Source organism: Prionailurus viverrinus, chromosome D1, assembly GCF_022837055.1.
Source record: "Prionailurus viverrinus isolate Anna chromosome D1, UM_Priviv_1.0, whole genome shotgun sequence".
NCBI lineage: Eukaryota > Metazoa > Chordata > Mammalia > Carnivora > Felidae > Prionailurus > Prionailurus viverrinus.
The window spans coordinates 2392825-2420486 of record NC_062570.1 but is presented as its reverse complement, the minus strand read 5'-3'; the positions used below and the strand labels follow the sequence as shown (position 1 = coordinate 2420486).

The window sequence follows — 27662 nt, the reverse complement described above, 5'->3', positions numbered from 1 at the left end:
AGTGAAGGATTCATTATATTTATTCAGTCAGTTTTCATCACAGGCATTTAATTGATTATCCCTGACTTTACTCTGAATTTCTTCCTTTTGTTAGTTACGTTTGCTGAGTACTTAGGAGCAAAAGTAGAGAAGAGGTCTGTCCATTGCTCATTTTTAGCAGTTCAGTGGATGCTGCCGTTGGCACGAATGCAGACAAGGTTGAGGCATCTGAGCATGGGAACATCTATTAAGAAGAAAACAGGCAGTGAACAGGTGTCTGGAAGGAAGAGGTGACTCTTTAGAAATAAGATGGTTGGTGTCACCAAGCAGCCAACCAAGAAAGGCATATGGTGATGACAGGGAGCGTTTTGTTTTCCTGTAACTTTTGGGAAATGCTTTCAGTGGCTTTAGATTTTGTTGGGAAATTTTAATTTAATGTAAAGAATGCCCTAGATCATAATGAAGCCCGGGCACCTGACAGTGGCTCTCTGCTCCAAAGTGATTTATTGATGAGAAATCTGAGTTGTGTCAGATGTGAACCGATATGCCTAAGTACCATTGAGCTAGAATCAGAACATGTATTTCTTGACTTAGAATCTACTGTTCTTTTTTTTTTAAATATATATTTATTTTTGGCAGAGTGTAAGTGGGGAAAGGGCAGAGAGAGGGGCACAGAGGATCCAAAATGGGCTCTGCGCTGACAGGCACACAGCAGCAAGCCCGATGTGGGGATTCAAACTCATGAACTATGAGATCATGACCTGAACCAAAAATAGAAGCTCAAACGACTGAGCCACCCAGGCACCCCTAAAACAGAGGGTTTTGGGGGGTTTTTTTGTTAGATGATTTAGTTGAAATGAGTATTAAGGGATGTGGTCCACTGCCTGCTCCTACCTCCCACTGGCCCCACAGCACAACCACTAGCCTTCCAAGTTGCACCATATAATTAAATTAAAAAAATCTACTTGCTGGCCTTCATGTTATGACCAGGGTTTCTTTGAATGCAAGGGAAAGGGGGCATTATTTTAGACTTCCTAGGAGAAAATTCCATTTTCTCAAATGTGGCAAAACAGCCTTTAGGGGCAGAGTGCAGTGAGCATGATTCCGGGGGAGTCCGCTGGAAGGGAAGATGTAGAATATGAGGAAATCTGCCTTTCTACTGTCCAAAACAGACATTTGTAAGTATTAATCAACTTCAGAGTGTAACTGGCTCACCATTTCTAAGACTTTTCCCAAAGAAAACAACATCTGTGAAAATAGACCTATTTCTCTTAATGTAAATAGTTGTTAGTGCTGATTAGAAATTGTTTTGTTACAGATGTTCTGTGGGGTCTGTAGCGATGGCTCTTTCTAGGGAATGAGCAAACAGCATGTGGTTTAGACGAGCCACCCCACGATCTGATAGGACAGTGTCTCTAAAGGAGGAGATTGATTTTCTTTGATGGATTCTCTGGAAATCACGTGGGACCTCCAGAGCCTTCCTGGGCTGAGGCTCAGTGACGTTGGGATAAGGGAATGGATGAGGGGCTGAGATCAAGCAATCATGACTTACACAGTGATGGATCTCAGAAGGTAGTGTCGAAGCCAGGTTTGGTTGTTACTGATGTTTTTAATGATTACATGGCCAGTGAGCTCATATTTTAGAATTTCCCGGGACCTGAGGCTCCCTCAAGGTGGTGGCATATTTATAACCCATTTCAGTGCTTTTTCCGTCCTAAATCCTTGACCGAACGCTTAATAGTGTCCACTGCTTCCTTGTCTGAAGACTCTTCTTGCCCAGCACCGCTCACCAGCTTGGCACACAGGGGTAACTCCCCCTCGGGAAGGAAGGAAGTCTGCGTGCCCGTGGTGCCGATCACCAGCACGTTTTTCTTCAAGTCGATGGAACACTGATGTCTCCTGAGCATGTCCAGCCCGAGAAGCATGTCCATGGGCTGGTCCTCGAGGATAGAGAACGAGCACTGAAGGAAATCCCCTTCGATCTGAATCTGAGCCAGATGGACCCGGCCCATGATCCTCTGTGTGCCCACCCCCTTGGCGATGCCAGCCCAGCGCCGGTCCACCAGCCGGATGATATTGCACCTCTCGGCACAAGCCTGGCTCATGATGGTCATCTGGGCCCCCGAGTCCACAAAGGCCTTCAGAGGGTGCCCGTTGACTTTGCAGTTGATGTAGAGCATGGCCACTTGCCCGAAACTCTCCGGGGCCTCCTCCATCGCTATGTTCATGTTCTCCTCGATGTTCTGCTGCCGGATCTCTTCTTCGATTCTGGCCTGAGCTTCCAAGTCGAACGGGTCCGCGGAGTAGAGACGAAGCCTCTCCTGCTCCCGCAGGGCTCTCTCCCTCTGCTGCTCCATCAGGACGCGCGAAAACGTCTCGAGGCTCCCACCGAGCAGGGCCTCGGCCAGGCGGGGGTTGCGCTCCTTCAGCAGCGACAGGTCGTGGGGGCTGGACAGCAGCATGCTCCGAATCAGCACGGGGCTGTCCAGGCTCTGTGCGGACACCCTCTTCTCCCCGGAGCTGAGGCCGCGGGGCTGCACCCGGCGCTGCAGGTGCTGCGGGGGTTGCTGCTGGCGGCCGCCGGACGTGCCCGGCTCTGCCGGCCCGGCCAGCTCCACGTGGGGCAGGCTGGCCGTGCGGCCCGGCATCCGGGACCCCGCGCTCTCCTTCTGCAGCAACACCACCACGTCACCGTCGCGGAGGCCGTAGGAGCCCAGCGAGCTGTGGTCGTCGGCCAGGACCTGCTCCATGTGGATGATCTGGATCTCGTCGGCGGGGACCCCCGACTCCAGCTCGCACAGGATGCGGAAGTCGTGCAGCTCGAAGTCAGGGCTGACCTGGAGGGAGAAGGTCGCCTCCGACAGGTCCCTCCGCACACAGTACACGGTGACCAGCATGGCATGGGCCCCGGGTCGGCGCAGGGGATCGGCCGTGTGGCGGGCTCACCGGTGTCCTCCCCTGGTGCCCCGGCTCTCGTTCATTCGCTTGTCGGGGAGGGCCAGCTGCTCACCAGCCCCACGGAACCTCGAGGGCACGTGTGTGTTCCAGACCCCGTTTGTGTGGTGCTGCTTGGAACTTGGAACGCCCGCTCCCCCAGAAGCCAGGTCTCTCCGGTCCCGCCGCGTGGTTCCCAGGCCAGCCCTTCCAGCCCTGCCCATCCATCCTCTGGGAATGATGAGCTCTTCCCGAATAGCAGGGAAAGGTTTCATCGGGGCCCTCTGAGAGCTATAGTCTGTGTGCTCTTCGTCACTCTGCAGGCAGGGAGTGCGGGTCGCCTCCACGGCCAGCATCTCCCTGTGTGCCTGGGGCAAAAGACAGGGGTCAGACTCAGTGCCTGAGCTCGGGGTGGGGTGGGGGTCAGACTCGGTGCCTGAGCTCCATGACCTCACGCTCTCGGGGGGGGCTCGATGGTGAACAGGGAAATCGCAGTACTGGAGGCAAGGGCTTCTGCTGAGACACGTTGAGCTCCAGAGGAGAGACCAGGCAGGTCCTGACGGATGCACATTTTCCGTGGGAAAAATGGTGAGAGTCACTCCGGACGAAAAGAATTAAAAAAGCCAGAATTCATGACGCGGCCTGCTTTCTGTCCAGGGACGTGAGCCATCCAACGTAATAGCAGAAATTTGTACGTGGTTTCGAGTGGCAGGATGTGAGGCTGGAAAGACGATGACTGAATCTGGTTTATAGAGTCACATGTGAGTCCAAGGAATGGCAATATTATCAATAAGGAAGAGTCCTCCCTCCAAAAATATAAAAAAGGAAGGGCGGGAAAGAGAGAGAAAAAAGAGAAAGGAAGCCGGGAAGATTTGAAGCAGGTGTGTGTGTGTGTGTGTGTGTGTGTGTGTGTGTGTGTGTGTATTTCATTTAATTGACTTAAGGAAGAGGTCTCTCACGCTTCATGGGGACAGGTGGGGAGAGAGCCAGGTAAAGGGTTCTCGCTGGTGCAGACAGGGGACTGTGGGTCGAAGGAACAAATACGAGGAGGCTCCAGCCCGCTCTGTGGGGAACAAGAGTGTTCCCTGACTAGAATGGACGGCACGTGTCTACCCATCGGATGCGGGGAGTGAAAAACACCAGAATGTGTGGGTGACACGGAGGCTCTCAAATGGAGGCCTGGTTAGAAATAGGCCCTTTCCTCCAGTGGATGCACGAGATGCTCCTTTGAGGAAACCAACCTGACATCAGTTCTGGAGTCAAACGCGTCATGAATGCCTCTTTGGGGGCGTCTCTGGCTTCCTCTCCGACAGAGGGCCCGTTCCCTCCCATAGGCACCTGAGCGGAGGCTTGCTGGGTCAGGGTAGACAGGACCTCCAGGGCCAACGGTGCCGTGGATAAGTCCTCGAATGCCACTCTTTGTGTCTATATTTCAGTGAGGAACTCCTGCCTCCCAGGTGTGTGTCCTTACCAACCACAAGGTAGTCTGCATCGTCGGCCTTGTCCCTCCCCGCCTCTTTATTTCAAGTTCTCTCGGAACACCTGCACCGTTTGTTCCAGATTGCATCAGCCTACAGAAATGTTTTGTTTTGGCCTCGTTTGTCTCGGAGAAAGGATGGCCTCTCACCCGTTGCTCTGACTGTCATTATCTTTCCACACACCTGTTCATTCATATCGGAATGTGGAGTAAATGCCCAGTGTGTGCGAAGCATAAGCTGAGTTCCGGGGATAATGTGAAGTGACAACTGTGTTCGTAGAGGACCCTGCGGTCTTTGAAAGGGGGGTGTAGGTGGACACACACACACACACACACCCACGCTAAGTCAGCGGGTTGAAAAAACACCAGACAAGTCCGCACAACTCGGGAGGAGTGAATAATGTCTGGGGAACAAATGCAGGATGCGGAGAGGGGGTCGGGCCGGGAAGGCTTCCGGAAAGGTGGTGAAAAGGCAGCCGCATGGGGGTGGACATGGTGGAGAACCGGGGGCTGAGAAGTGCGTGGCCTCCCTTCACACCTTTAACCGGAGAGGGAGCGGCTCTTCGGGATGAGGAGGATTTTGTAACAGTTTGGGGGGGCGGAATCTTGCATTGTAATTTTCCTGTAGAAAATTGTGAATTACTTAGGGCTATTTTCCACTCTTTGTGGAGAGGGATGGCCTTTTGACTTAAAATGTTAAGTTCACAAACTCCTGTAGTTGTTGATGTCCCGGTGAGTCATCAGAGATCAGCCTTGGTCGTGCTGACCTTGAGAACAAGTGTAAGGTGAGACCCAGCCAGCAAGGCACAGATTCTACGTCCTACCAACCAGCTTTGGACGGTTGGTTGTCAGGGAGATAATGCTAGGGTTTTGTGTTTTATAAACAGTGGGCGAGATCATTTTTGCAGAGTAAGCTTTTGATTTTTTGGCACAGCAAGGATCCAGGGTTCACATCAAAAGAAGAAGCTAACGTTCTTTTTGTTCATGTTACCCTTGCTTTGTTACTGAACATAATTAACCTTCATGCCGTGTGTTCTGTTAGCTTGCTGTGACTCTTTACTTTTGGTGGCATTTTGCATTAATGCCATTTTTACTATTGTAGCCTTTTCTGAGAATACACGGTGGAAAGACGAAAGCCTCAAGGTCTGGCCAATTCAGTGTCATCATTCCCCACAGTATGACACAGGATGTCAGGATTAGCTGGGGTCTTAGGGTCCTCCAGTCCAGCCACTCATGCAGACCTCGCCTCTGATGCAAAGCAAGCAGCCTGGAGTCTAAAACGCTAAACACAGCCTTCTGGGACTACATATATGTGGTTTGATTCTTTCATTTCTCTCAGGGCCGTGGGTGTTTGAGATGCCATATGTGTAATTATCTTCCCTCAAAACTGTAATGACAAACTTACTCTGATTGTATAATAAACTCTGGGATCATCGGGAGTCTATATAAATACGCCTAAATATAAAAATGATCCCACAGCATAAATTCCCGTTGCACAGCCTGGTGAGAAATGACGGTCGCTCTGAATTCTCTAGATGCACAAATCCAGGTAACGGGGGGTTCTTGTAACTTCTCCTGACGAGTTTCCGTGAATACATTCTCTCACTTCTCTTCTTTCATAAGCACAGTATGGGAACATAATTGAATCTTCCTTTGATAAGTGAGACTCGCTACAAGGTCTCAGGGCGATCACTCAGAAAATCGATTCTCCTTGTACAGCCTAAATACCCAGAAAATAGAAAAGATGATGCTGATTTCAGGCCAGCCCCCTAAACAGCCCCCAGGTTATTTTTTGGAATAAATCCACAACAATTCCCTTTATAATTTGCCTCTTGATAAAACCTTAATGCAGTAAAAAATCCAGATAATTATGGTGTCACTTAGTGAAGTCAGTTGATGTTTAAAGCACTATGTCTTGCTCGTTACAGAGCAAACGTCTTTTTGTGAAAAAGGAGTAGCTTCGTAAATGTCTAGTATGTAGCATATATAATAATTAAACCACATTAAGCACACATATCAGCTTGCTGTGTTTGGATTCCTTGCTTGAAATATGTGCCTGGTATCACTTTAAAAATCAAGTACTTATTAAGACAGGGCAATTGTTCCTTGAAATTCTCAAAGCAACTTGGGAAAGATGCAGAATTTTCAAAGCAGATTCAGAGGTTAAACCACTAATTTTCTTACTATTCTTCCATTTGCTTTACAATAATACAATAAATTGTCACAAATGAACAACATTTATTTCCTCAGATAATTGTTCGATACACACATTAACAGTACTCCGATGAAACTTCAGGCTTTTATTCGTACGTTGGAAGGTTTCCCATTTGAGAGGTTTAGCATTGCCCATCTTTGACGCTTAAACACCACGATAAGACTTCTAATGTAAATGTATAAACAGATACGTAATTGAAGAAACTCATGAGACCTGAGAACATAGTCTGTATCAACCTGCTGGCAACTCAGCTGGTGTTTTTCTTTATTGTGAGGAGACAGAATATGGACGGAAGACCTGCACTGCAGAAATATACACTGTGAGGAGAGAGCAAGTGCCCATGTAGTGAGGACATGTTCTCCATCACTTAGAATGTGCAATTAAAAAGATACACAATTTTCCAGCAGGGAGCACTTTTATGGCACGTTGTATTATTGCTTTATTTTAAAGATTACTGTTTTAACATTTAATCATAAGAAATATGTTTTAAGTATATATTGCATGTTGAGAATAACACAGTGTCTTGATAGCTTTTGGCTGCTTCAAAATATAGACTTCCCAAATCTAAATATACATGTGATTTACTTATTTTTAAGAAAGTTTGCTGCTATAATTTTGTGCCATATGATCCCTTCACTGTCTTAATCATTTAAAAATTAACTCAGATCTGTAGGATGCACACCTTATTACTGAAAGTCTGAAGATCACTTGTAATTTGTGAGAGAAACACTTACAGATTAAATAAATTTAAGGTAATAAAGACAGGATGAAAACAACTTACGATTTCGTGGGTTGATACTTGTTTCTTAACTTTCTAGAAACTTAACTAGAAAAAGAACGTTTCCATTTAAAAATTCTTGCTCAATGGAGAATAACCAAGTTACACAAAATAGTAACAGTAATGATAATAGAGCCTTAAGATGTTTTCATTTGAGCTGTGATTGGGGAAAATCATTCAAACCTTTTTAAATGTTTACTCTTTTATAGCAAACTTGTAATCAGCACATTTCAAAAACACTGTAGTTTAGAAATAGCATCGTGACCTATTCATAAGTTCAAATAGACCATAATAACTCAAACATAAATTTTCTTCGTCAAAATATTAACACTAGCATCGTCATTCCTCATTACATTTAGGTAATTATGTGTTATCCTGAAAATGAGAAAATAATTTTTCGCTCGTGTGGTGTTAATATTCAATCAACACAGTGTTCTTTTGTAAACATTTTCTAGGTATCTGTCTTTTCTATGGTAGTTGGTAGAAAAGACAGTATGCTTCTGAGTGTACTCCTCAAGTTCGGAGAACAATGGCATACATTTGACCAAATATCAGCTAGGGGACAGCCAAGAGTTAGCATTTTTTAAACTTTTATTTTAAAAATTGTATCTTTATTTCATTAAAACTACCGTGTGAGATGTTTGTGCATCACCTGTCTTACTCAACTGTGAACCCTCCCAAATTCCTAACAAAGGGCCTCCATCGTGATGTATAAGCGAAAGTGCTGGAATGAATGGGGAAGCAGCCACAGATTGGACAAGAGTCCACATCGCATTGGCACCAGCATCCTGGATCTTCATGAGTCCTTTCCTACTGCTGCTAGGAGCATGCTGCTAAGGCCTGAACCCACTACTCGTATTGGGTTTTTTGGTTGTGTGTTTTTTTTTTTTTTTTAGTTCTGATTTACTTGTGACTTCTCTACTCCTCCTCTTTGTTCTTCCTGTAGAGTCATTCATGGTGGGAAATCTTTGGCAGTGTCTTGTCCCATTAATTGCCCAGAAGTGTATGTATTTGGAAAGTTACAGACTTGTTTATTATTTACATGTTAGTTAAGTTTACATGCCATTTGGAGATGAGCTCGTAAACACGTTAATCATTTTTCACAATGAAGATGTCATGGCCACGCTCTATAAGCAAGTCACTGGGCTGGTGGCTTCTGGGACAGACGGATGAGTAGGAGTCACTTTCTTCTTTCAAAGAACAAGATACCTAATAGGAGAGAGAAGACACACATAGGCACCTTGCTTGGAAGTGATCAAGGTTCCTTGTTGGGTTGTTGTGCCGGAGGTGGATAGGACTGTGCCCAAAGGCTCACTGCAGAAAGTGCAATGACATTGGGTCCGGAAGAAGGATTTGGTCATGGTGAAGTTTTTCCTGCCTGGGTTTGGAGGGACAGTCCTTTCCTTGAGGTATCACAGCACTCACTTGACTCCTTTCTCCTCACTCACACATCTTACTGTTCACCGTTGTCCTTGTAGATGCTGTGGGTGGTAGGATTGGTGCAGGGAGGGACCAGTAGTCTCCCTGTCCCCAGCATCCGCACGTAGAATAGACACCCGTGCTTCCTTCCGGTCCCAAGCCTTGCTGGGGAAGGGGCAGTCGTAGCTCCATGAGGAAGAGCTTAGGTGGTGCCTGGGTTGAAATCTGCGTGGGTGTTTTTCTCAGTTCACTTCGTCTGGTTTATAGTTAGGGAAAGATTCCTTCCAGTCTTCGGCGTGACGTTGTCCATCCGTCTTAGCTTACGTTACTCCCCAGCCTGTGCAGATATTTTATTAGAAAATGGGTAGAGGCTAATTCAGGAATATCCAAAAGTCTTTCTGGGGTGGGTGCTTTTAGTGTATGTTTATATAAATGCATATAACTGGTGCATATCATCCTGTAATTTAAAGGTGTTGACGGAACTACGCACATATTGGTAAGCTGATGCAGAACTTTCTGAAAGTAACCAGTGTTTACATTGTCCATACACATTTAGCCTGGACACAGGAGACTTCTCACTGTAGGGCACGAAGTAATAGCACGCAGTCCTACCAAACACGAAGGATCTGATGGCTCTAGCCACCGGCCATGCCACCTCAAAAGCTAGTTATGTGGCAAGTCACTTTATTTAAGCTGATACTTTGGGTCCACCCATCTTTGCAGCAGGATGTATGTTGGTTTTCTGATGGGACAAAGCTAGAGCGAGAAGATCTGCAATAAATACAAAAGCCACTTGTGCCACCATAACATGGTCAATTGGATATTTCATGAAGTGTATGCATCATAGGTGATGTCTCTACAGTGGTCTCATAAAAGACAGAATTTCCAGATTGTTGTTTATGTAGCTTTTTCTATTCCAAACAGCAGCCGAGTTAATTGATCACCATGGTAATTAGCATGGCTGAATCCCATCTGTCAATAGGATTTAATTGTATTCCAACCATGAAAATGAGAAACAAGTCTGGTAAACAAAAGCGTCATTAAAAAAAACAGCAAATAAAAGAGAAATCAACTCACCTTGTTTTTCTCAGAAAAATTAAATTGAGCAGCCCAGATACAAGGATTCTTTCTTAGGCTATCTCAATGGCATCAGGTACAGAGCATTTTCCTTCTTACTATTAGAAAGGTTTGGGCGTGTTAGCCTCTCCATGGGCTCTCTCTCTATGCTGAGACATGGAGCCGCCCCTGCCTGTCCTGTTCCACATTTGCATTCCACTTAGGAATATTCTGTTCCACTCAGCTCATAAAATGGGCTTCACTGCCGAGATGCGCTTGTTTACTGACGTATTGGTGAAACATTTCAGTGCTGGTTACACACAGAATGTAAGTAGCCTCTTTCCGGTGACCTCTGGAGGACAGGAGCTAACCAGAGTACTTGGGTACCCTGGCTTTCAAAACCAGATGCCCCATTTCTGATGTTGAAGACAAAGAAGATACGATCATTGATTTTTTTTTTCTTTACAAACTGTAAATGAAATGGAACAGAAATGTCTAGGCAACCCTGACAAAAACTTTTATTTTTCAGTATTAACTCGTTTTTCTTCAAAACAACTTAAGGCGCTGTTCATTTTGAACAAAGTCTTGGTTTTATCTTAGGTTCTTACTGCAATGTTTTTCATGTAGACTTGAGAGTTGTGCTGGACCCTTCGTGCCTGTGGCTAAGAGACATGGGACCAAATGTTCTAAGGATAACTCGTAAATTACTGCTTATGCAACATGAGATAAACTGGCATTGAATTAAAACTAAAATGTGGAGCCGTGCTGTAGTCATGGTTTCGGATATTAAAATAGTATCTGAGACTACTTTTTAGAAAAGTTTAAAGCAAACAGGATCATCGTCTCTTGAATTTGCAGCAAACAACCTCACTCACACACACACACACACACACACACACACACACACACACACAAACAACAACAAAACCAGTGATGGCCTCGTGTAGGGGTGTGATTTGTGTTGTTGGGATGGATGTGTAGCACATCTGCCCCGCAATTAACCGTGGTTCCCTCTTCCCTTTCAGAGTCCTAGGTGAGAGCATTCCCTTATGGTATGGGCTTTTTATCTAGGATAACTGTGACCATCCTAGATACAAAATACCTCAATTAGAGGGAAAAAGTTATGCTCTACTTTTAATAAAATAGGCTCTAAGTGAATCATTTCTTAAAAAGAGCTGTGAGTTTTGTTCTTTGAAAATATTGACTCATTCTTCCCTCTGTGACCAAAAAGAAAGTCAACAAAACACAGGCATCTTCAAAAACTAGTATAAAAATTTAATTAAGATAAGTTATTCTATCCTTACATAAAACAACAGTGTTTTGTACCTGCAGTTCTGGAAAACAGTCTCTCTCTCTCTCTCCCCCTCTCTCACACACCCACACACACACGTGCATGCACGTGCACTGGTTAAGATATACAGATCAGTAAGACAGAAAGCCTGTTGTAGCTTTTAAAAAAAATGTTTTCATGTTTATTTATTTTTGAGAGAGAGAGAGAAAGAGTGCAAGCAGGGAGAGGCAGACAGAGGGAGACACAGAATCTGAAGCAGGCTCCAAGCCCCAAGCCATCATCACAGAGCCCTGTGTTGGGTTCAACCTGGGGCTTGGACCCACGGACTGTGAGATTATGACCTGAGCCAAAGTCGGACGCTTAACCAACTGAGCCGCCCAGGTGCCGCAAAAGCCTGTTGTAGCTTTGAAGTCATAAAAATAGGGTTTAAGTTCCCTGAATGTGTCACTTATTATCTGAATGCCCTTGGACAAAGCGTTAATTTCTCTGAGCTTCATAATCCTCTTCTGTAAAATCAGGATGGTGATGATAATCTCTTTTGCATAGGATTTTGGTATGGACTTCATGGATAATTTGAATTCGTCTTGTAAATAGAAAAACACTCCACTGAAGTAAGTTACTGTTTTTTTTTTAACGTTTATTTTTTTTTATTTTTGAGACAGAGAGAGACAGAGCATGAATGGGAGAGGGGCAGAGAGAGAGGGAGACACAGAATCGGAAGCAGGCTCCAGGCTCTGAGCCATCAGCCCAGAGCCCGACGCGGGGCTCGAACTCACGGACCACGAGATCGTGACATGGCTGAAGTCGGACGCTTAACCGACTGCGCCACCCAGGCGCCCCAGTTACTGTTTTTTCGTATGAGTAGTAACAGTAATTAACAACCTGGAAAAGTCAGAAGAGATGATGCAGGTTATAAATCCCGAAGGAAATATGTACGTTAATTTTAGCCCCTTCTTGACGCGGATCAGATGCCATTGTGTCTTTAAAGCCATCCCTACTCCCTTGGGCCTTGAACTCTGGGCTCCCCAAGATGGTAGCAAGACTTGATCACCAACCTGTTTGAAAACCAGGAAGTGTGCTTCAAAGGTTGGCTAAGAAAATCATTTAATAGTGCGTTATTTCAACCATTTGTTCAGTGTCATTTTTAACCATAGCAATCTGCAGGGTGTTCTTGTAGGTTAAAGAAAGTCAACAACAAAGTCCTTGCTCATAACGTGCTTACAGGATTATTAAGCAGACAGAACATAGTGTAAAGACAATCCATCCGCCCTAATTAGGAGTGAAAAAGTGTTGCATAGTAAATAAGGTGAGTAATGCTCATGTCATGTGCAACCAAAGGGTTGAGGTTGATGCTGAGAATGTAAGTGTTGTCTTTCCCCAAAAGTATGATTTAGAATCCCTGTTGTCGGCAGGTATGTGTTAGATGGGACAGTGAGTGAGCCTCTTTCCGTAGGACACCTTCCTCAAAGACCTTTAAAAAAAAACCCAAGGGGCGCCTGGGTGGCGCAGTCGGTTAAGCGTCCAACTTCAGCCAGGTCACGATCTCGCGGTCCATGAGTTCGAGCCCCGCATCAGGCTCTGGGCTGATGGCTCGGAGCCTGGAGCCTGTTTCCGATTCTGTGTCTCCCTCTCTCTCTGCCCCTCCCCCGTTCATGCTCTGTCTCTCTCTGTCCCAAAAATAAATAAACGTTGAAAAAAAAAAATAAAAAAAAACCCCAAAAACCAAATACCCAAATTATGCAGCTGAGGAAGTGAAACCCTTGGCGTGAAAGCCCAGAGTCATTAGCACTGGCCCGTGTAACCATGAGGCCACGGGGTTGCAAGCCTGGGGGCTCCATGGCGTGGTTTATAGCAGCATCTGAAGGTTCCCTTGAAGAACCAGTGTGTTGACAGGGGTCATTGGTCCCGTGGCTGTTGGTCAACACATCCAGTGTCTTGGAGAAGGACCTTCAAACCTTTTTGATGGTGAACCTCATTACTTAAAAAACAAAAATGACTTTGATCACACTCTCACTTTTTTAAATGGATCTGTTAAAATAAATACCAACAGAATTTCTACTCTTCTTCTCCCTCCGTCACCAGTGCTGGAGGGGCAAGATTCAGTCACCTTGGATGCTGTTAGAAGACACCTCTGTGTCTGAGGCTCTGAGGTACGGCCAGGGGACAGCTTCCTTTGAGGATGCAGTGGGATAGAGTCAAAATCGGAGGGCAAGAAGCATGTGGAGATCCGCACATGTGATGGCACCCTGATGGGCATGTCCAGTTGGGTGCGGGTCAGGAGAAGGTGGTGGACAGCGTTGGGCATGGAGCAGGGGGGGTGACCTCGGGGACGACAGGGGCAGCGGCAGGCCTGGCCTCCTCCCCTGCTGTACTGGCATGTGGGGCAGAAGGGCACGGGGCCTCGGGGGCATCTGTGGATAAGGATGGGTCCCAGAGCAAAGGGCGACAGAAGAAAGCAGGTTCAGAAAGACCTCACCTCTGCTTCCCAGCGGCTAGAACAGTTCCTCCTGCCTTGACAGCCGAACGCCAGGCTGAGATTGTGTGATGTTGTGCTTGCTCCCCATCTGTGCCCCCTGGGCCCACGCTTGTGTTCCTGGAAGTGCTGACATCTTCCCACACTTGGCACCATGTGCCTTGGCCTCCCTCGCCAGCCTGGACGCACAGAAGCCTCAGGTCGTGCAGGACGCGATTCGGGGGACACGCAGCCCGGCTTCCCTGTCTGTCTGGGGGGCCGTTCGGAAGGCCGTTCTGGGTGGTTCCTCCGGGGGCGGGGGGCTGAGATGTGGGTGCTCACAGTGACCTTGAGCTACGCCTTCTCCTGCTTGGTCTCAGTTTATCGACTTCCTCAGCTGCGCCCCCTGCAACGAGCCCCCGAATGAAGATAACCTGCACGTCGTCTGGATCTCAGGGCACAGCCCCCGCACAAGAACCATTAGGGCCAGTCCCGTATTTAGTATCGTGCTACGGGTGCTGTCCTCAAAGGACTTCTGGGGTCTCACGGCTCATGTCGATTTTACAGAAAGGCAGTGGACTTATGCCTCACACCATCCGGGCAGGGCCTTGGGACCTGGCTCTGGGTTCAAGGTGGCTTTTATGAATTCTCTGTGTTCTGTGACAGTGTTTTCAACCAATGCTCTGAATTGACCGATTTGGATTCGGAAGTGCCCCGTCCGTCCGTAACTCTTAGAGTTTAATGTATTGTATAATTACAATATATAACCAAATGTGGCTGGCAGGCAGTTTGACCTAAGTCTGAAGGGCGTGGACTTTGGATATAACAAGGTTCAGTTCCCTCCTTGCACACTTCTGGTACTGTGCATAGATGCTTTTACATTTTAAAGGCTCTCGTGTTGCTATCCCGTTGACTTCTGAGAAATCCACTTGGCATTGACTGGGGGCTTATTTTAAAGCATCAATCATGGTATGATCCTTGGTTAAGGATGTGCTCCCCATTCTGCCCACAACGTCTTGAGATCAGTTCTTCAAGCACAGATTATACAGATTTGACACTTATATGTGCAAATAGGTCATTTGTATGCTCATTTTTGACAGACGCCTTATGTTTATCTCTCATTGTTTTGACAATATTAGCAAAACATTAGACACTGACTTAAATATCCGTTCTTTGTGTGCAATTCAGTCGACTTATTGTGGTGCTTTGAAAAAAAAATCCTATTCCATAGCCAATTTGTTTTACATGTGAAAGGTGGCTAGAACAGGGGCCTGACAGGTAATTTTGTTTCATTCTTTTGCCATGCCATCGCCACGCTGAGATGTGTTCTTAAGCGTATACTTGGAGATTTTAATCCTTTGATTTGCCTGTTTGATCATCCTAACTTACAGCCCAAGGTGAAAACTACTTCTTGAGACTCACTGCCAAAATGTGCATTTTGTAAGACCTTTTTGTTCACTAGGGACTCGAAGGAAAGCCCGCCTTCACTCATAAGTGATATTTCTTCCCTCACAGCCTTAGTTAATATGACCTGTATGACATACGTTTACGTTTCTAAGAGGTTGTCGGGGCGCCTGGGTGGCTCAGCCGGTAAAGTGTCCGACTTCGGCTCAGGTCATGATCTCACGGTTCGTGAGTTGGAGCCCTGCATCAGGCTCTATGCCGACAGCTCAGAGCCTGGAGCCTGCTTCAGACTCTGTGTCTCCCTCTCTCTCTGCCCCTCCCCCAGTTGTGTGCATGTGCGCTCGCGTGCTCTCTCTCTCTCTGTCTCTCAAAATAAATAAATACTTAAAAAAATTTAAAAAGAAATTTTCCAAGAGGTTGTCAAAAGCAAAGATGTTGAAGAGATGTTTGAGATCATGTTAACGCAGCCAAAGTGTCCCAGCTTTGCACACCCTTTTTACTTACAGTGTCAGTATTTGTGTATTAAAATATGGCTGATATTAGAGATGCAGGTTGTGGTAATTTCACTGCGAATTTGACTTTTAGATGTAATAGGGAAATAGTCTATAAGAATGTCAACAGCAAATGCGAAAGTTACAATAGGCATTTTGCCAAGCTGTAGAATTCCCCTGGAGAGTTCACGGTGGCTGTAATACCAGCCCGTTGTTGGAAGGGAAATGCTAAGCCTCTGCATAGCACATCTGAAGGTCATATTTACTTTGGCCTTCGTTTCATGGAAAAGATAGGTGACATTTCTATCTTTTTTTTTTTTTAATTTTTAATATTTATTTATTTTTGAGAGACAGAGTACGAGTGAGGGAGGGGCAGAGAGAGAGGGAGACACAGAATCTGAAGCAGGCTCCAGGAGCTGTCAGCACAGAGCCCGATGCAGGGCTCGAACCCACGAACCGGGAGATCGTGACCCGAGCTGAAGTCGAACGCTTAACCGACTAAGCCACCCAGGCGCCCCTATAGGTGACATTTGTTAACAGCGGGTTATCTTTACATGACTAAGACTAGACATTAGGAGAAATGCAAAGTTTACTAAGAACGGATCAATAGTGTACTTTTTTTTTTTAACAAAAAAGCAAGAAGTATTGATAAGAAGAGTCAATGCCATCCTTTTCCCCCTTGTACTCGAAATCAGCACGTCTCAAATGTCGCTCAGTAGGTAGGGGCATTTGTAGAATGATAGTATGAGTCTGTCTTTGCTGAATTGAGTGAGTTGGAAGGACTTGGCCTTAACTGCAAAAGGAAGATTGAATTTCTTGAGGCCAAGAGCTTCCTGCAAAGCCAGAATGGCTGACATTCTGTCTGAAACGGACTGGGGCGAAGAACTTTGCAGTTTAGAAAGATGTAAATCGCTGCTCAGAAGACATATTTATCGATCATCTTGCTACTGTTATTTACCAGATCCTGGGTATTTCATTATACCGTATTCCAAGATATTCAAGGCCATAGCTGTGGCAGATTTTTGATTGTATACAAAGCTATCCAAAGTGGAACGTTTCACCCCAGGGATTCCCCCCGGAGTGGCTGTAGCCACTTCATTAAGGCTGCTAAATCAAAAGTCTGTGGGCGCGTTTTGTTACTTCGGGCTAGAATCATTTGCATTGTTTTCATTTTTGACCAACTGGAGGTACCTACCAATGGACCTTTGAAAAAATAAAAGCAGTTTTTACATTCTTCTATAATTATTACGCCAATAGTATCCAGGAAAATTTAACAAAACGACAAAGTGTCCTATAAACTTAGTGTGTGTGGACATACCTAAATTTAAAAGTTTGTTAAGGTTCAGATGTATACGCTGCATTTTGCCTTGACACGCTACAAACAGAAACCAGGATAAAATATGATCTTACTTTCATTGTTGTAAATGTCAAGGTCAGATTTTCTCCTTCCTCACAGTGTGGAGGGAACCAAGCGTTTTGGGAAATTGAGGACCTCAGACGGGTAAGAGCTGTGCTTTGATAGTGACGTAGAAAGTACAGTTGTTGTACTGTCACACCCTGAACAGTAATTGGGAAAACATTACTCTGTAAGCAGTCCTTTTGTCCAGTCTGTTCACGAAAGCCACAGAACTTAGCGTAGCTGTCTCTCTGAGGTGTCGAGTCCAGATGTCAGTCTTGAACACTATCCTGATGGGATCCATTAAGTTAGAGCTTGAAAATACTAAGAATAGTAGGAAATCAGTTGGGTCCACACTGTGGGATAAGAACTCTACTTTGACTGTAGCCTGACTGTTTTAAGAAAACAAACTGAAGTCTGCAGGTTTATTCATGTCAGCCTACATGTATTCTACTATTAGCATAAAACGCCTCCTCATGGGGCTCAGTCGGTTAAACGTCAGCTTCGGCTCAGGTCATGATCTCGCGGTTCCTGGGTTCAAGCCCTGCATCGGGCTCTGTGCGGACAGCCCAGAGCCTGGAGCCTGCTTCGGATTCTGCGTCTCCTGCTCTCTGCCCCTCCCCTGCTTGCTCCCTCTCTCTCAAATATAAATAAACATTAGGATACAATACAATACAATACAATACAATACAATACAATACAATACAAATTCCGCCTCCTTAGTTAATGGTTAAAATCTGTTCTATCCTATTTTGCAACGTTCCTCTTTAACAAATTTCTGGTCTTTGTGTATTACATTCTGTTTTTGTTTTTTGCTACATTAAGTGGGGAAGAAAATAAGGAAGGATGCTCTCTCCTTTGTATCAGAGCCCTGGTCAGGACTCTGTACTTTGTCTGCACTGCTCATACACTTAGTTACTCACCCCTCTTCCACCATGCTCGGACCCAGGGTGTGACCATAGCTTCTCCAACACTGTCCATCTCAGCAGCCCTCCTGACCTTGGAAGGTTCCCTACATACATGTATTTGTTAGCTATTTGAAGAATAAGCTGTGTAACAGCCATCCCAAAACTAAGTGGCTTGACTTATTCTCATGTGTCTGGGTGTTGCCTTCTGCGTTAGGTTCGATCCACATCTGCTCCGTGTGTCTCCCATGTTTGTCCTAATAGGCTGCCTGATACATGTGCTTTTAATGGCAATAAAGAAGCACAGGAGCGTTGTATAGAGTCATAGGGGGACTCTAGGCTCAGAGTTGGCCCGTCAGCACTTCCTCCTGTGTTCTGTCGTCTCAATCCATTTGAATTCCCAAGCCCAGCCTCACCAGGGTAGGAGAATGAAGTGGGTGACTCTAGGGGGGCTGCTAGAAAGTCATATGGCAAATATTGAGGACCCTGTAGGAGGGTGAATAAGTGAAACGATAGTAACCGTAATGCACTTAAGAATCGACCCCAGTGCCCTTTTCTCTCCCAAAACACTGCTATGCAAGGAGGCTCTAGAATACTTCTTACTAACGCTCGTGATTCAGTAGGTCAGACCGATGAGAATCAATCCGTTTCTAGTTTTCTTTAGGAAACTCAATGTGAGCCACGGACCTGCTCTCATTCCCAGAAATCCTTTGCTGTTCGTCCACAATAAGATAAGGAACTTGTGCCAAATGTAGATTAACTCTGACCCTATGTGCACTATTAGTCTACTGGTATTGTTTATTGTAGCAAGAAATTTTTGACGAAGGAACCTATATTCTGATTGTCAACCTGGCCCAAGCTACTCATTCCATGGCATTTTAAGTAGCCTTACCCTGGAACTTGTCTAGAAAAATGGATCCCTTAATCCAATATTTCAATTCTTCCACTAATTCTCGATTATACGTAAATCCCCAGAACTGAAGTTAAACCATAACGAATTCAATACCTTTATATTCGTATTAACGGTCTTGTCTATTTGAAACTGTTCCATTAGTAGTATAGATCCACACAGGGAATATTGTAATATTAGGATAGATATCAAACTCGGCACTTACACGTAAAGGCACAGGAAGAATGGACTACGAGATATGACCACATCCTGCTCCGTACTCTTAAAATATAGTTGTTCCCTTAGATTTAAATAGAAAAATATGTCTTCCATTGCCTTTTCAATATACTTTAGAAACAATTTATCATGTTCCCTGACGTGTACAAGGTACCTATCAAATTACAGCGGTGGCAGAATAAAATAATTATTAATACTTTTCTGTTTTGGCATCCATATTATCTCATTCTTGCTAGATTGGAACATATTTTCCATTTTTTATTTTCATTTAGGAGCTATCAATAAATTATGAGTAATATCTTTGGCACATTGAATGGATAAGATCGTGTCACATTTTGTGGGATTTATGTTTTCAGTGCACAGTCACAGTCATGTCAAACTTATTAGAAAAAAAATTAATGAAATAGCTTCAGGGCCTAACATTTCTAGAAATAGTCAAGGAAAGCCAAATATAAAATATTTAAGCGTATGTCTCCGTGTCTACATTTTATTACGTATGTTACTTCTTCTCTCCGAAGCAATAAATCGGCCTCTAAAACTGCCTCACATATCTGAACTCCTGAAATGTTTGCTGCTAGAATTCATTGCTCATTTACCCCTTTATGTTATTTTTCTGTGCATCTGCTTCATTACGTGACGTCTCTTATTTCTGCTCTAGATTTCGAAAAGCATTTCCACTTTTATTAAGGGGGCTAGGGGGTTTTGTAACCCTCCCACAGGAAAGCCAATGTTATCACTGTTTTCCAGATAAAGAAAATGCCTCCCAGAATCGATGATTTTTCCCAAAGACACACAGCTAGAAAGGAGTACCAAACAGTCCATTCAAACACACCTTTAAAAAAAAAAAACTCATTCATATTAGCCCTTTTACAGTAAGGGTAGCAGATAGAACAGGCGTGAATAGTCACTTACCCCGCTCAGTGCTCAGGATTGATCATAATTGCCCTGAGGCTCTGTCCCCAGGGCACACGGTGGTCTCAGAAACGTGATTCTCGGTGCACTGCTCCAGGGAAAGTCGCGTACGTTTTTGGAGTTGGCATTCAGGATGAAATGCATTTTGATTTTCCATCTCTGTACCTTGCTTTGTTAGGGTTTATGATTTTTTTTGTACTTACGCCCCATAACCTGTATCGTTGTACTTTGCACAAAATAATAAATGCTAAGTAACTGTTGATGGTTTATGGTGAAATCGGTATGAGTTATAATGGGCCTCATGTCGTGCCAGGCACCACTCTATGCGGTGGAGTTTCAGGATGAATCCATTCACTGGGCATAAGAGGGAGGCAGAGAAGGGGATACCAGAGCAGACAGGTGTGTGAGGCCAGGGCCCCAGCTATGCGGTGCAGACATTGCTGTATCTCACCCCTGAGAAGTGGGAGCCCCGCAGGGTATCATGGGAGTTGGACAGACCCCCTGTCCCCACAGAAAACGTTGTAGTTCACAGAAGCAGCCTAGCAGGGGCACAGGTCTGGGAGTTTGCCTGCATGGTTTGTGAATCCGGGCTTCAACACTGCAGATGAACCAACTCGGTCAACAGATGGCCTGGTTGCTCCCCTTTTCCTTACTGCCTCCGTCTAGGAAAATGCACACAGGTATCTTGCTTTCAGAATATTCTGGATTTCACTCACTTGTTCAGTATAGGGTGAAAGCCTTTTATTATCTCCCACTGGGTCTCCATACCACAGTGAATGAGAACCAGTCTTTATTTTCCAGAAACTTCTTGTCTCGGAAACAGAGGATAGGAAGAGAATGAATGCTTCAGGCAAAGTCAGTGAAGCAAAACACATGTGAAGTTTTCTGTCACAGTGTCTGACCCGAGAAATGTGATAGTCCTCCCATCATCCCCACTTACCACCTATCCTCGTAAGGTCCTCTTGATTCTCTTATAATTAAAAATCCTCTGTCTCAGGGGAAACAGCAGCAGTCAGTACTAGTTTTCAGATCTTTCTCGAGGTACAAGTGACTGTGACACACGTTTACAAAAGGGCCTTTTTAGCAAATGCCAAGCATCCCGTCACTGACACTTGTAGCAAATATTGTGCACTTTCTTTCTGGGAGGCTCTCCTGGGGATCGCCGGATAAGGCTTCAGCGCTTCTGCCCCCAGATTAGCATCCTGCCAGGTGCAGACAGGGTCTGCTGAGTCAGCCTTTATAAGACACGTGTTGGGAACCCACAGAAAATCCCACACGTGGGAGAAGATATCAAGACTTCTCCACTTTGTTCTTAAACACTTCCGTGTTGAAGCATGTGGGGTGTGTGGAGATTGCTAATCGAAAGGACTACCCTTTTCGTCACGGAGGCAGGTGAGGGGCTGTGCCCTTGGGTTCCTGTAACACTGAAGACCGTGTTGAGGGCCAGACTGGAAACCGGGCCTGGAGAGCACAGGAACGGCGGACTACGATTTGACCGTAGTGGCCAGGAGTAGAGGCCATATTGAATTCTATTTAATTTTACTTTATTATTTTACTATTTTATTGTATTTTTTATTCCATTCTACTTTTAAGTTTATTCATTTAGTTGAGAGAGAGAGTGAGCAGGGGGAGGGGCAGAGAGAGAGAGAGAGAAATAGAGGGAGAGAGAGTCCCAAGCAGTCTCTGTGCTGTGCACACAGAGCCCAATGTAGGACTCTACCCCACAAACCGTGGGATCGTGACCTGAGCCGGAATCAAGAGTCAGACGCTTCACGGACGAGCCGCCTGGGCTCACCAAGGTTTCTGCTTCCTTAAAGAGAGACTCCTGTGGGGAAAAGCCCTTCCTTGGCCTCTGCACCACCCTGTGAAGAGATGGCTGGAGTTTCTGGAGCCATCTGTCAGACTCTGAGAACAGCCCGCGGTCCCGGGCTAGCAGAGCAGAGAGGTGGGAGCCCATGACGCGATCTCAAAGCCTTGACTTAACCAACCCTGAAAATGTTCTATGTCCAGACTTCTTATTCGAGGTGACACGTTTGCCTTATTGCCAAGTCATTTTTGTGTTTGTTCCTTTGGTACCTGCAGCCTTAATTAGCTTACGGGATCTGTGAATTGATTGCAGCGTGTGGTGCCGTGCAGAATTTCAGCAGGATTCCAGCCGCAAATATTTCTGGAGAGCTTACCCCTCTTCAAAAATTGATAAATTGAGAGGGAATGTATTTCTGTGGAGATTGGGGACTCTGTGGCACGAACATGAAGTGAATAGTAAAAACCAGCTGGTATTCAGTGTAGTTTCCACATGAGCTCCTTATATGCGTGAAAGGATTGTCTCTGGGTCCCTGTGTTTAACCAAAAGAGAAATTAGAAAGTATGAGAATAGCTACATTGGACACACATGCAAAACTTACACGACACCGTGATTTGGTGAAACATGACATTCTCAATAGTCTAATGCATCTTAATACACCGGTACTTTTTAATTTATTCAGAGGTCTCACTTCTTAAAACCCTGTTTTGTTCTGTATGTGTGTGTGTGTGTGTGTGTGTGTGTGTGTGTGTGTGTGTGTGTATATATATATATATGTATATATATGTGTGTGTGTGTGTGTGTGTGTGTGTATACACACATGTATATATATGTATATATCTTTAGGTCTAATGGAGAGAACATATACTAGTTAGAAAACCCTGCTTTTGCATGTACTGTTTTATTTAAGGAAAATGTCAAATATATCATTTTCCTTTGTGCACAGGTGCTTTAAAGTGGTTTTTTAATATTCCAGATGCAAAGACAATGCTGTCTTTTATTTTTTATTTTGAAGTACCAAGAGATGACCTTATAGTGCTTCTTGCCTCTGCAACTGGTCTTTTTCTAAGATTAACTTTGAAAAAGATGTCGCTTCCTTCACACCTGAGACCCCTGGAGAATAAACAAAATGTGCCTTTCTTTTTCAAGCAGTAGCCTGTCAGTCTGAAAAACAAACTGCACCGTCTTTCCGTCGCTGGCTTCTCCTAGCAGGTCTCTGCAGCAGTCTCACAAAGGATTGCTCACAAAGGATTAGCCAGTGTAAAAGTTAAAACTTTATTGAGTGTGTTTCAGGAGAAAATCTAATAAAGTATAAGAGAAATTGGTCATGGTTTATGAATGAAATAAACAATATCGTAATAGGAGTTCAGAACAACAGATCCAATGGCGATATCCTTGAAGCCTTAGATGACAGCAGAGGAAAAGTGTATTTTTTCCTCTTTTGCAAAATCCACCGTCACGGAAGAACCCAGAGGTTGCACCTTCTCCCGCAGGGCGTCCTACTTAGGGTGAAAAACTTCGACCTGGCGCATGGTCTGAGAGTAACTCCTGGTTCCTGGCAGGTGCTCTCTGAGATCTGGGTAAATGCTTAAAGATTGATGGGCTGCTTTGGGTCTTGTCCCAGAAAATAACTTCAGATTCTTTTCTGCTAGTTGTGGGACAGACTAAGTATTTTTAATATATGCACTCCCAGGGAAGCCAGACAGATGCTGGTATATCATTCGTCATTTTTTCCGTGTAGCCTTCCAGTTTTGTAGCGTAAACCACAGTACGAAGATGCCCATGTGAGTTCACAAATTGATTCCCTTTAGCAATGCATGTACACACCATTAGCATTCTCAATACTCATTAAATGCTCGGATGAACTGTCCTTTATTAGAGCGCAGACCTTTTTTTCTATCACATCTGAAAAAATGATTCTAGATGATCCCAGGTGTGGTCCAACAAGAGAGCAAGCTTGCCTTATATTGACATATACTTCATACGCTAAGGGGATATTGCAAGTGTCTTAATCTGTAAAGGACAATATGTATTAGAGTATTTACAAGTTTCTAGTTTGACTCTCTACCCACCCCCGTCTCTCTCTCATATATATACACACACACACACACATATATATATATACACACACACACACATATATATGTGTGTGTGTGTGTGTGTGTATATATATATATATATATATGTATATCCATATGTTAATTGTTTAACTTAGTTTGCCCTTTCATGGATGATGTTATTTGCTATGACAGTTATGCTTTAAAATGATGGTTACAGAGAGTAAGCAGGGTAATCCTACTTGAGATGGAAAACAGTTTATTCTGCAGTGTCATCTACCAACTCCGATAATTCCTGCACTTGTTCATTCATTCACTCTTGTAACAAACACTAAAGCAACATCCACTTGATCATAGGGACAGCGGGTGGTGCCGAGGACCGTCATAAGCTTGGCGGTGACCAGCACCAGAGCCACTGGACGTGCACAGCCTTGAGATGAGGGCGGAATAAAATCCAGGGGATATTAACACACGCGTTCCCGTGTTTCTCCTCAATCAGCTTACTGGTTACAGACATCTGATGTCTACTATTTAAAGAGTTGGCTGATACAATTAAGATAAGTCGTAGAGTCAGTGAAGAATATAGAACAGAATCGTCTCTGTTACGTCTAAGCAAGGCAGTTCCTGTTTGTGAATATGGGATCATGATGAGGACCAGTAAGGCTCCCTTGAGCTCTTAATAGACCAGTAAACGTTCAGCACTTGTTGTCGTACCTGGGACGTGCTTCGTAAATACTAACTCTTTGTGAAAATTATTATTGTAATCGAACATTTACAGATACTCTGAAGAACGTGTAAATAACGTGCTACACAGATTTAATTTGCCCACAAATGTCTTTAACCTAGACAGGAAATCCACCCAGTGTTTCCGTGTCACTCCCAAGCAAATATTCACTCAACAAGTATTTGTGTGGTATCCACTGTGAAGAATACTGCTTCCTGGATGTGTATAATCTGGTTGAACAGGTAAGAGGAAGCCTAAATGTAGAGTGTGAGTCAGTGGTGGAGTGGTGCAAACCAGGATTGGCAAAAACATGCTTCTGTCCCTGTAATTCAGGACCCGTGACAGACGTTGTTAAATCATTTCCAACGGATGCTGGCTCAGAATCCTAAGAGAGAATTTCAGGAAGTCAACACCATTTAAGTTTACTCACTAGGCGAAACTCATTTGCTATCTCTAACAAGACAAGTTCTAAAGAAGGTCAAGGTCACAGGGCGTCTGGGTGGCTCAGTCGGTTGAGCTTCAGCTCAGGTCACGATCTCACAGTTTGTGGGTTCGAGCCCTGCATTGGGCTCTGTGCTGACAGCTCAGAGCCTGGAGACTGCTTCGGATTCTCTGTCTCCCTCTAGCCCTGCCCCTCCCCTACTTGTGCTCTGTCTCTCTCTCAAAAATAAATAAAATGTTAAAAAAAAAAAAAAGGTCAAGGTCACTTACTCAAATGTATTTTTCTGGCAACTCAGCAACATTTTTCTTTTTCCGTAGCCATCTAGGGATCATCTAGGAACTCTCTGCCCTTACCCATTTCTCTCCCGACTGCATCTCCCATCACCGTTACAATGATTTATCTGGAAAAAGCAATGGGATGTTATTCCATGTATGGATAGATCATGCTACTGGTTGGGAAACATAGAAACAAGTCAGGCCTTCCCTTCACCATGGGGTAAGCAAGAAGAGCCTTGTGGTGGTCACTTCCAGGTCACTCCACCTGCTGGAGGTTTGGTCTGGCCACATGAACACCAGTGGATAATTCTTCACCCCCCAGGTTCCCCCTGCTGTGACTGTTAATATTACAGTCATGATGCCTCATTAGCTGGGGCCCCTGAGTGAGAAAACAGGAAGCAGCCCCCCCCCACCAGCCCAAAGTTGATGGATGTGTAGTATGCGCAAGAAATAACCTTTTATTAAAACCAGTGAGACTTTGGCTGGCGCAGTCTAACCTTTCCTGAGTGTGCATGGGATGAGGGAAGAATCTGGAGGAGGCCCACCAGCTCCAGTAAAGGTACTGGTGAGACTTGTTTGCATGAGATTGGACGAGAAACAGAAGGCTGGCTCCGCTCCCAAGCTCCACCCGCTGTAAAACCCGACGTGGCTTCATAGCAGGAGCTTCTGTGGGGAAAACACATCTGCTTTGAAACAAAGCTTGTTTTAACAAAATGGTAATAGCGTGAATCGATCCATAAAAGTATAACCTCTTTTGGTGCATTATCCCCATGAAAGTCCCAAGTTCACGCCTTTTCTCAATTGCATCTCAAATGTCTTCAAAATTATTTCTCTCCTTCAGTATTGAGACGGAGAGCCAGTGACCTTTCTTGTAACCAGTGTGTGTGTGTGAGTGTGTGTGTGCGTGTGTGTGTGTGTTTTCCTGATTTGCTTAGCTTAGCACTTTTGGACTCAGAATTTTTTTAACGTTTATTAATTTTTGCGAGAGAGACAGAGCATGAGCGGGGGAAGGGCAGAGAGAGAGGGAGACACAGAATCCAAAGCAGGCTCCAGGCTCCGAGCTGTCAGCACAGAGCCCGACACGGGGCTCGAACCCAAGAACTGTGAGATCATGGCCTGAGCTGAAGTCGGACGCCCAACTGACTGAGCCACCCAGGCACCCCCAGGCTCAAGAATTTCCAGAAAGATTGAGGAATGCTGGGAATCCGTGTACATTTCCTGCTTAATTAATTGTCCTCTGATTTTTGGCTCCTGTGAGTTACTGATCTCTAGAGCAAACGATTCTCTTGAAAGCTATCAGCTTTTGACAGATAGATGTTTATCACCATCACAATGTATGAATTATTTGCATTAATATGTCATAGCTTTGACAATTCTTTGACCTATTCTGAGATATATAGTAATTTCTACTGCCTTTAATTTTATTGTCTGAGGTAGGGAGGGAATTTATTTTCTTAAGGCCCAGTGACAGGTCAAAATTTAGCTTTATGTACTTGTATATATCTTCTCAGCTTTGGTCCTGTAAAGTGCTTGATTCTTTCTTTACAAGAGAATATGGATGAGCTATCATTTCTCTGCTTTTTATTGTACGTATATTTTTCATTTCTTTTTCCACACACATTTGTATGCATAAAAACCCTTTAATTTTAGAGCTCCATTTTAATGCAAACTTTATAAAGGCATTTGAAGTGACAGTTAGCTATCCAAATGCAAATTATACTTCATCCATAAATGGTGCTGCACCTGAAAATATATGAATTTGAAGTAAGGTGGATAGTTCTCTCTTAAGCATGACTAAACTTACACAAAACTCTGTCCCAACCTGCTCCATTTCCTAACAGTTGGACCGTCCTACACTATTTCCCTATTTTGAAATATTAATATTTGAGGGGCACCTGGGTGGCTCAGTCAGTTAAGCATCTGCCTTTGGCTCGGGTCATGATCTCATGGTTCATGAGTTCGAGTCCCACACTGGGTGAACTTGAGCCCCACTTTGGGCGAGCCCCATTTCTCCCTCTCTCTCTTTCTCTCTCCCTCTCTCTGTCCCTTGCTCATTTGCTTCCTCTCTCTCTCTCAAAAAAAAAAAGGAAGAAAGAAATATTAATATGCAAAAAAAGTGTTTTTTTGGTATTGAAAAGTGACTCAATCTGTAAATAGCACCAAGGCCATGCAGCTTAATAAACACATAAGCATAATTATAGATCTATGTAATGTCTTTGTGTGTATTACATGGGAGGTGATTAACGCACATATCAAACATAGACATAGGTATATACAGAGTACAAATCATAAGGATCCTTATGTTAACTCCCAGTTTTCTTCTTGGATTTGATGAATCTTTAGTCACATGTGATTAGGAAAATGCTTTCTCTTTGTCACATGAATCGCGTTTTTAATCTCTGGGCTTTTTCAGAACCATTGTCTTTGTTCCCCCCTGTTCAGATTCCACGGTGGTTTTGTTGGACTGACTGCTTCCTCCTGAAACTTACCCTGTAAAATAACTTCAGAAACTTCTTACTCTCTGT

General features: G+C 44.5%; 2 protein-coding genes across 3 annotated transcripts in view; one reads left to right on the top strand and one right to left on the bottom strand.

Moving 5' to 3' along the window:
• Window positions 1-27662, top strand: part of PDGFD (platelet derived growth factor D) — a 222330-nt gene that overhangs the window by 112664 nt on the left and 82004 nt on the right. The gene's annotated exons all lie outside the window — the stretch shown is intronic.
• DDI1 (DNA damage inducible 1 homolog 1) lies at window positions 3-3001 on the bottom strand. The gene is made up of 2 exons (XM_047823325.1): window positions 1532-3001; window positions 3-223 (listed from the first exon to the last, which is right to left on the bottom strand). The coding sequence occupies exon 1, from the start codon at window positions 2874-2876 to the stop codon at window positions 1677-1679; it is 1200 nt and encodes a 399-aa protein (XP_047679281.1). The 5' UTR covers window positions 2877-3001; the 3' UTR covers window positions 3-223; window positions 1532-1676.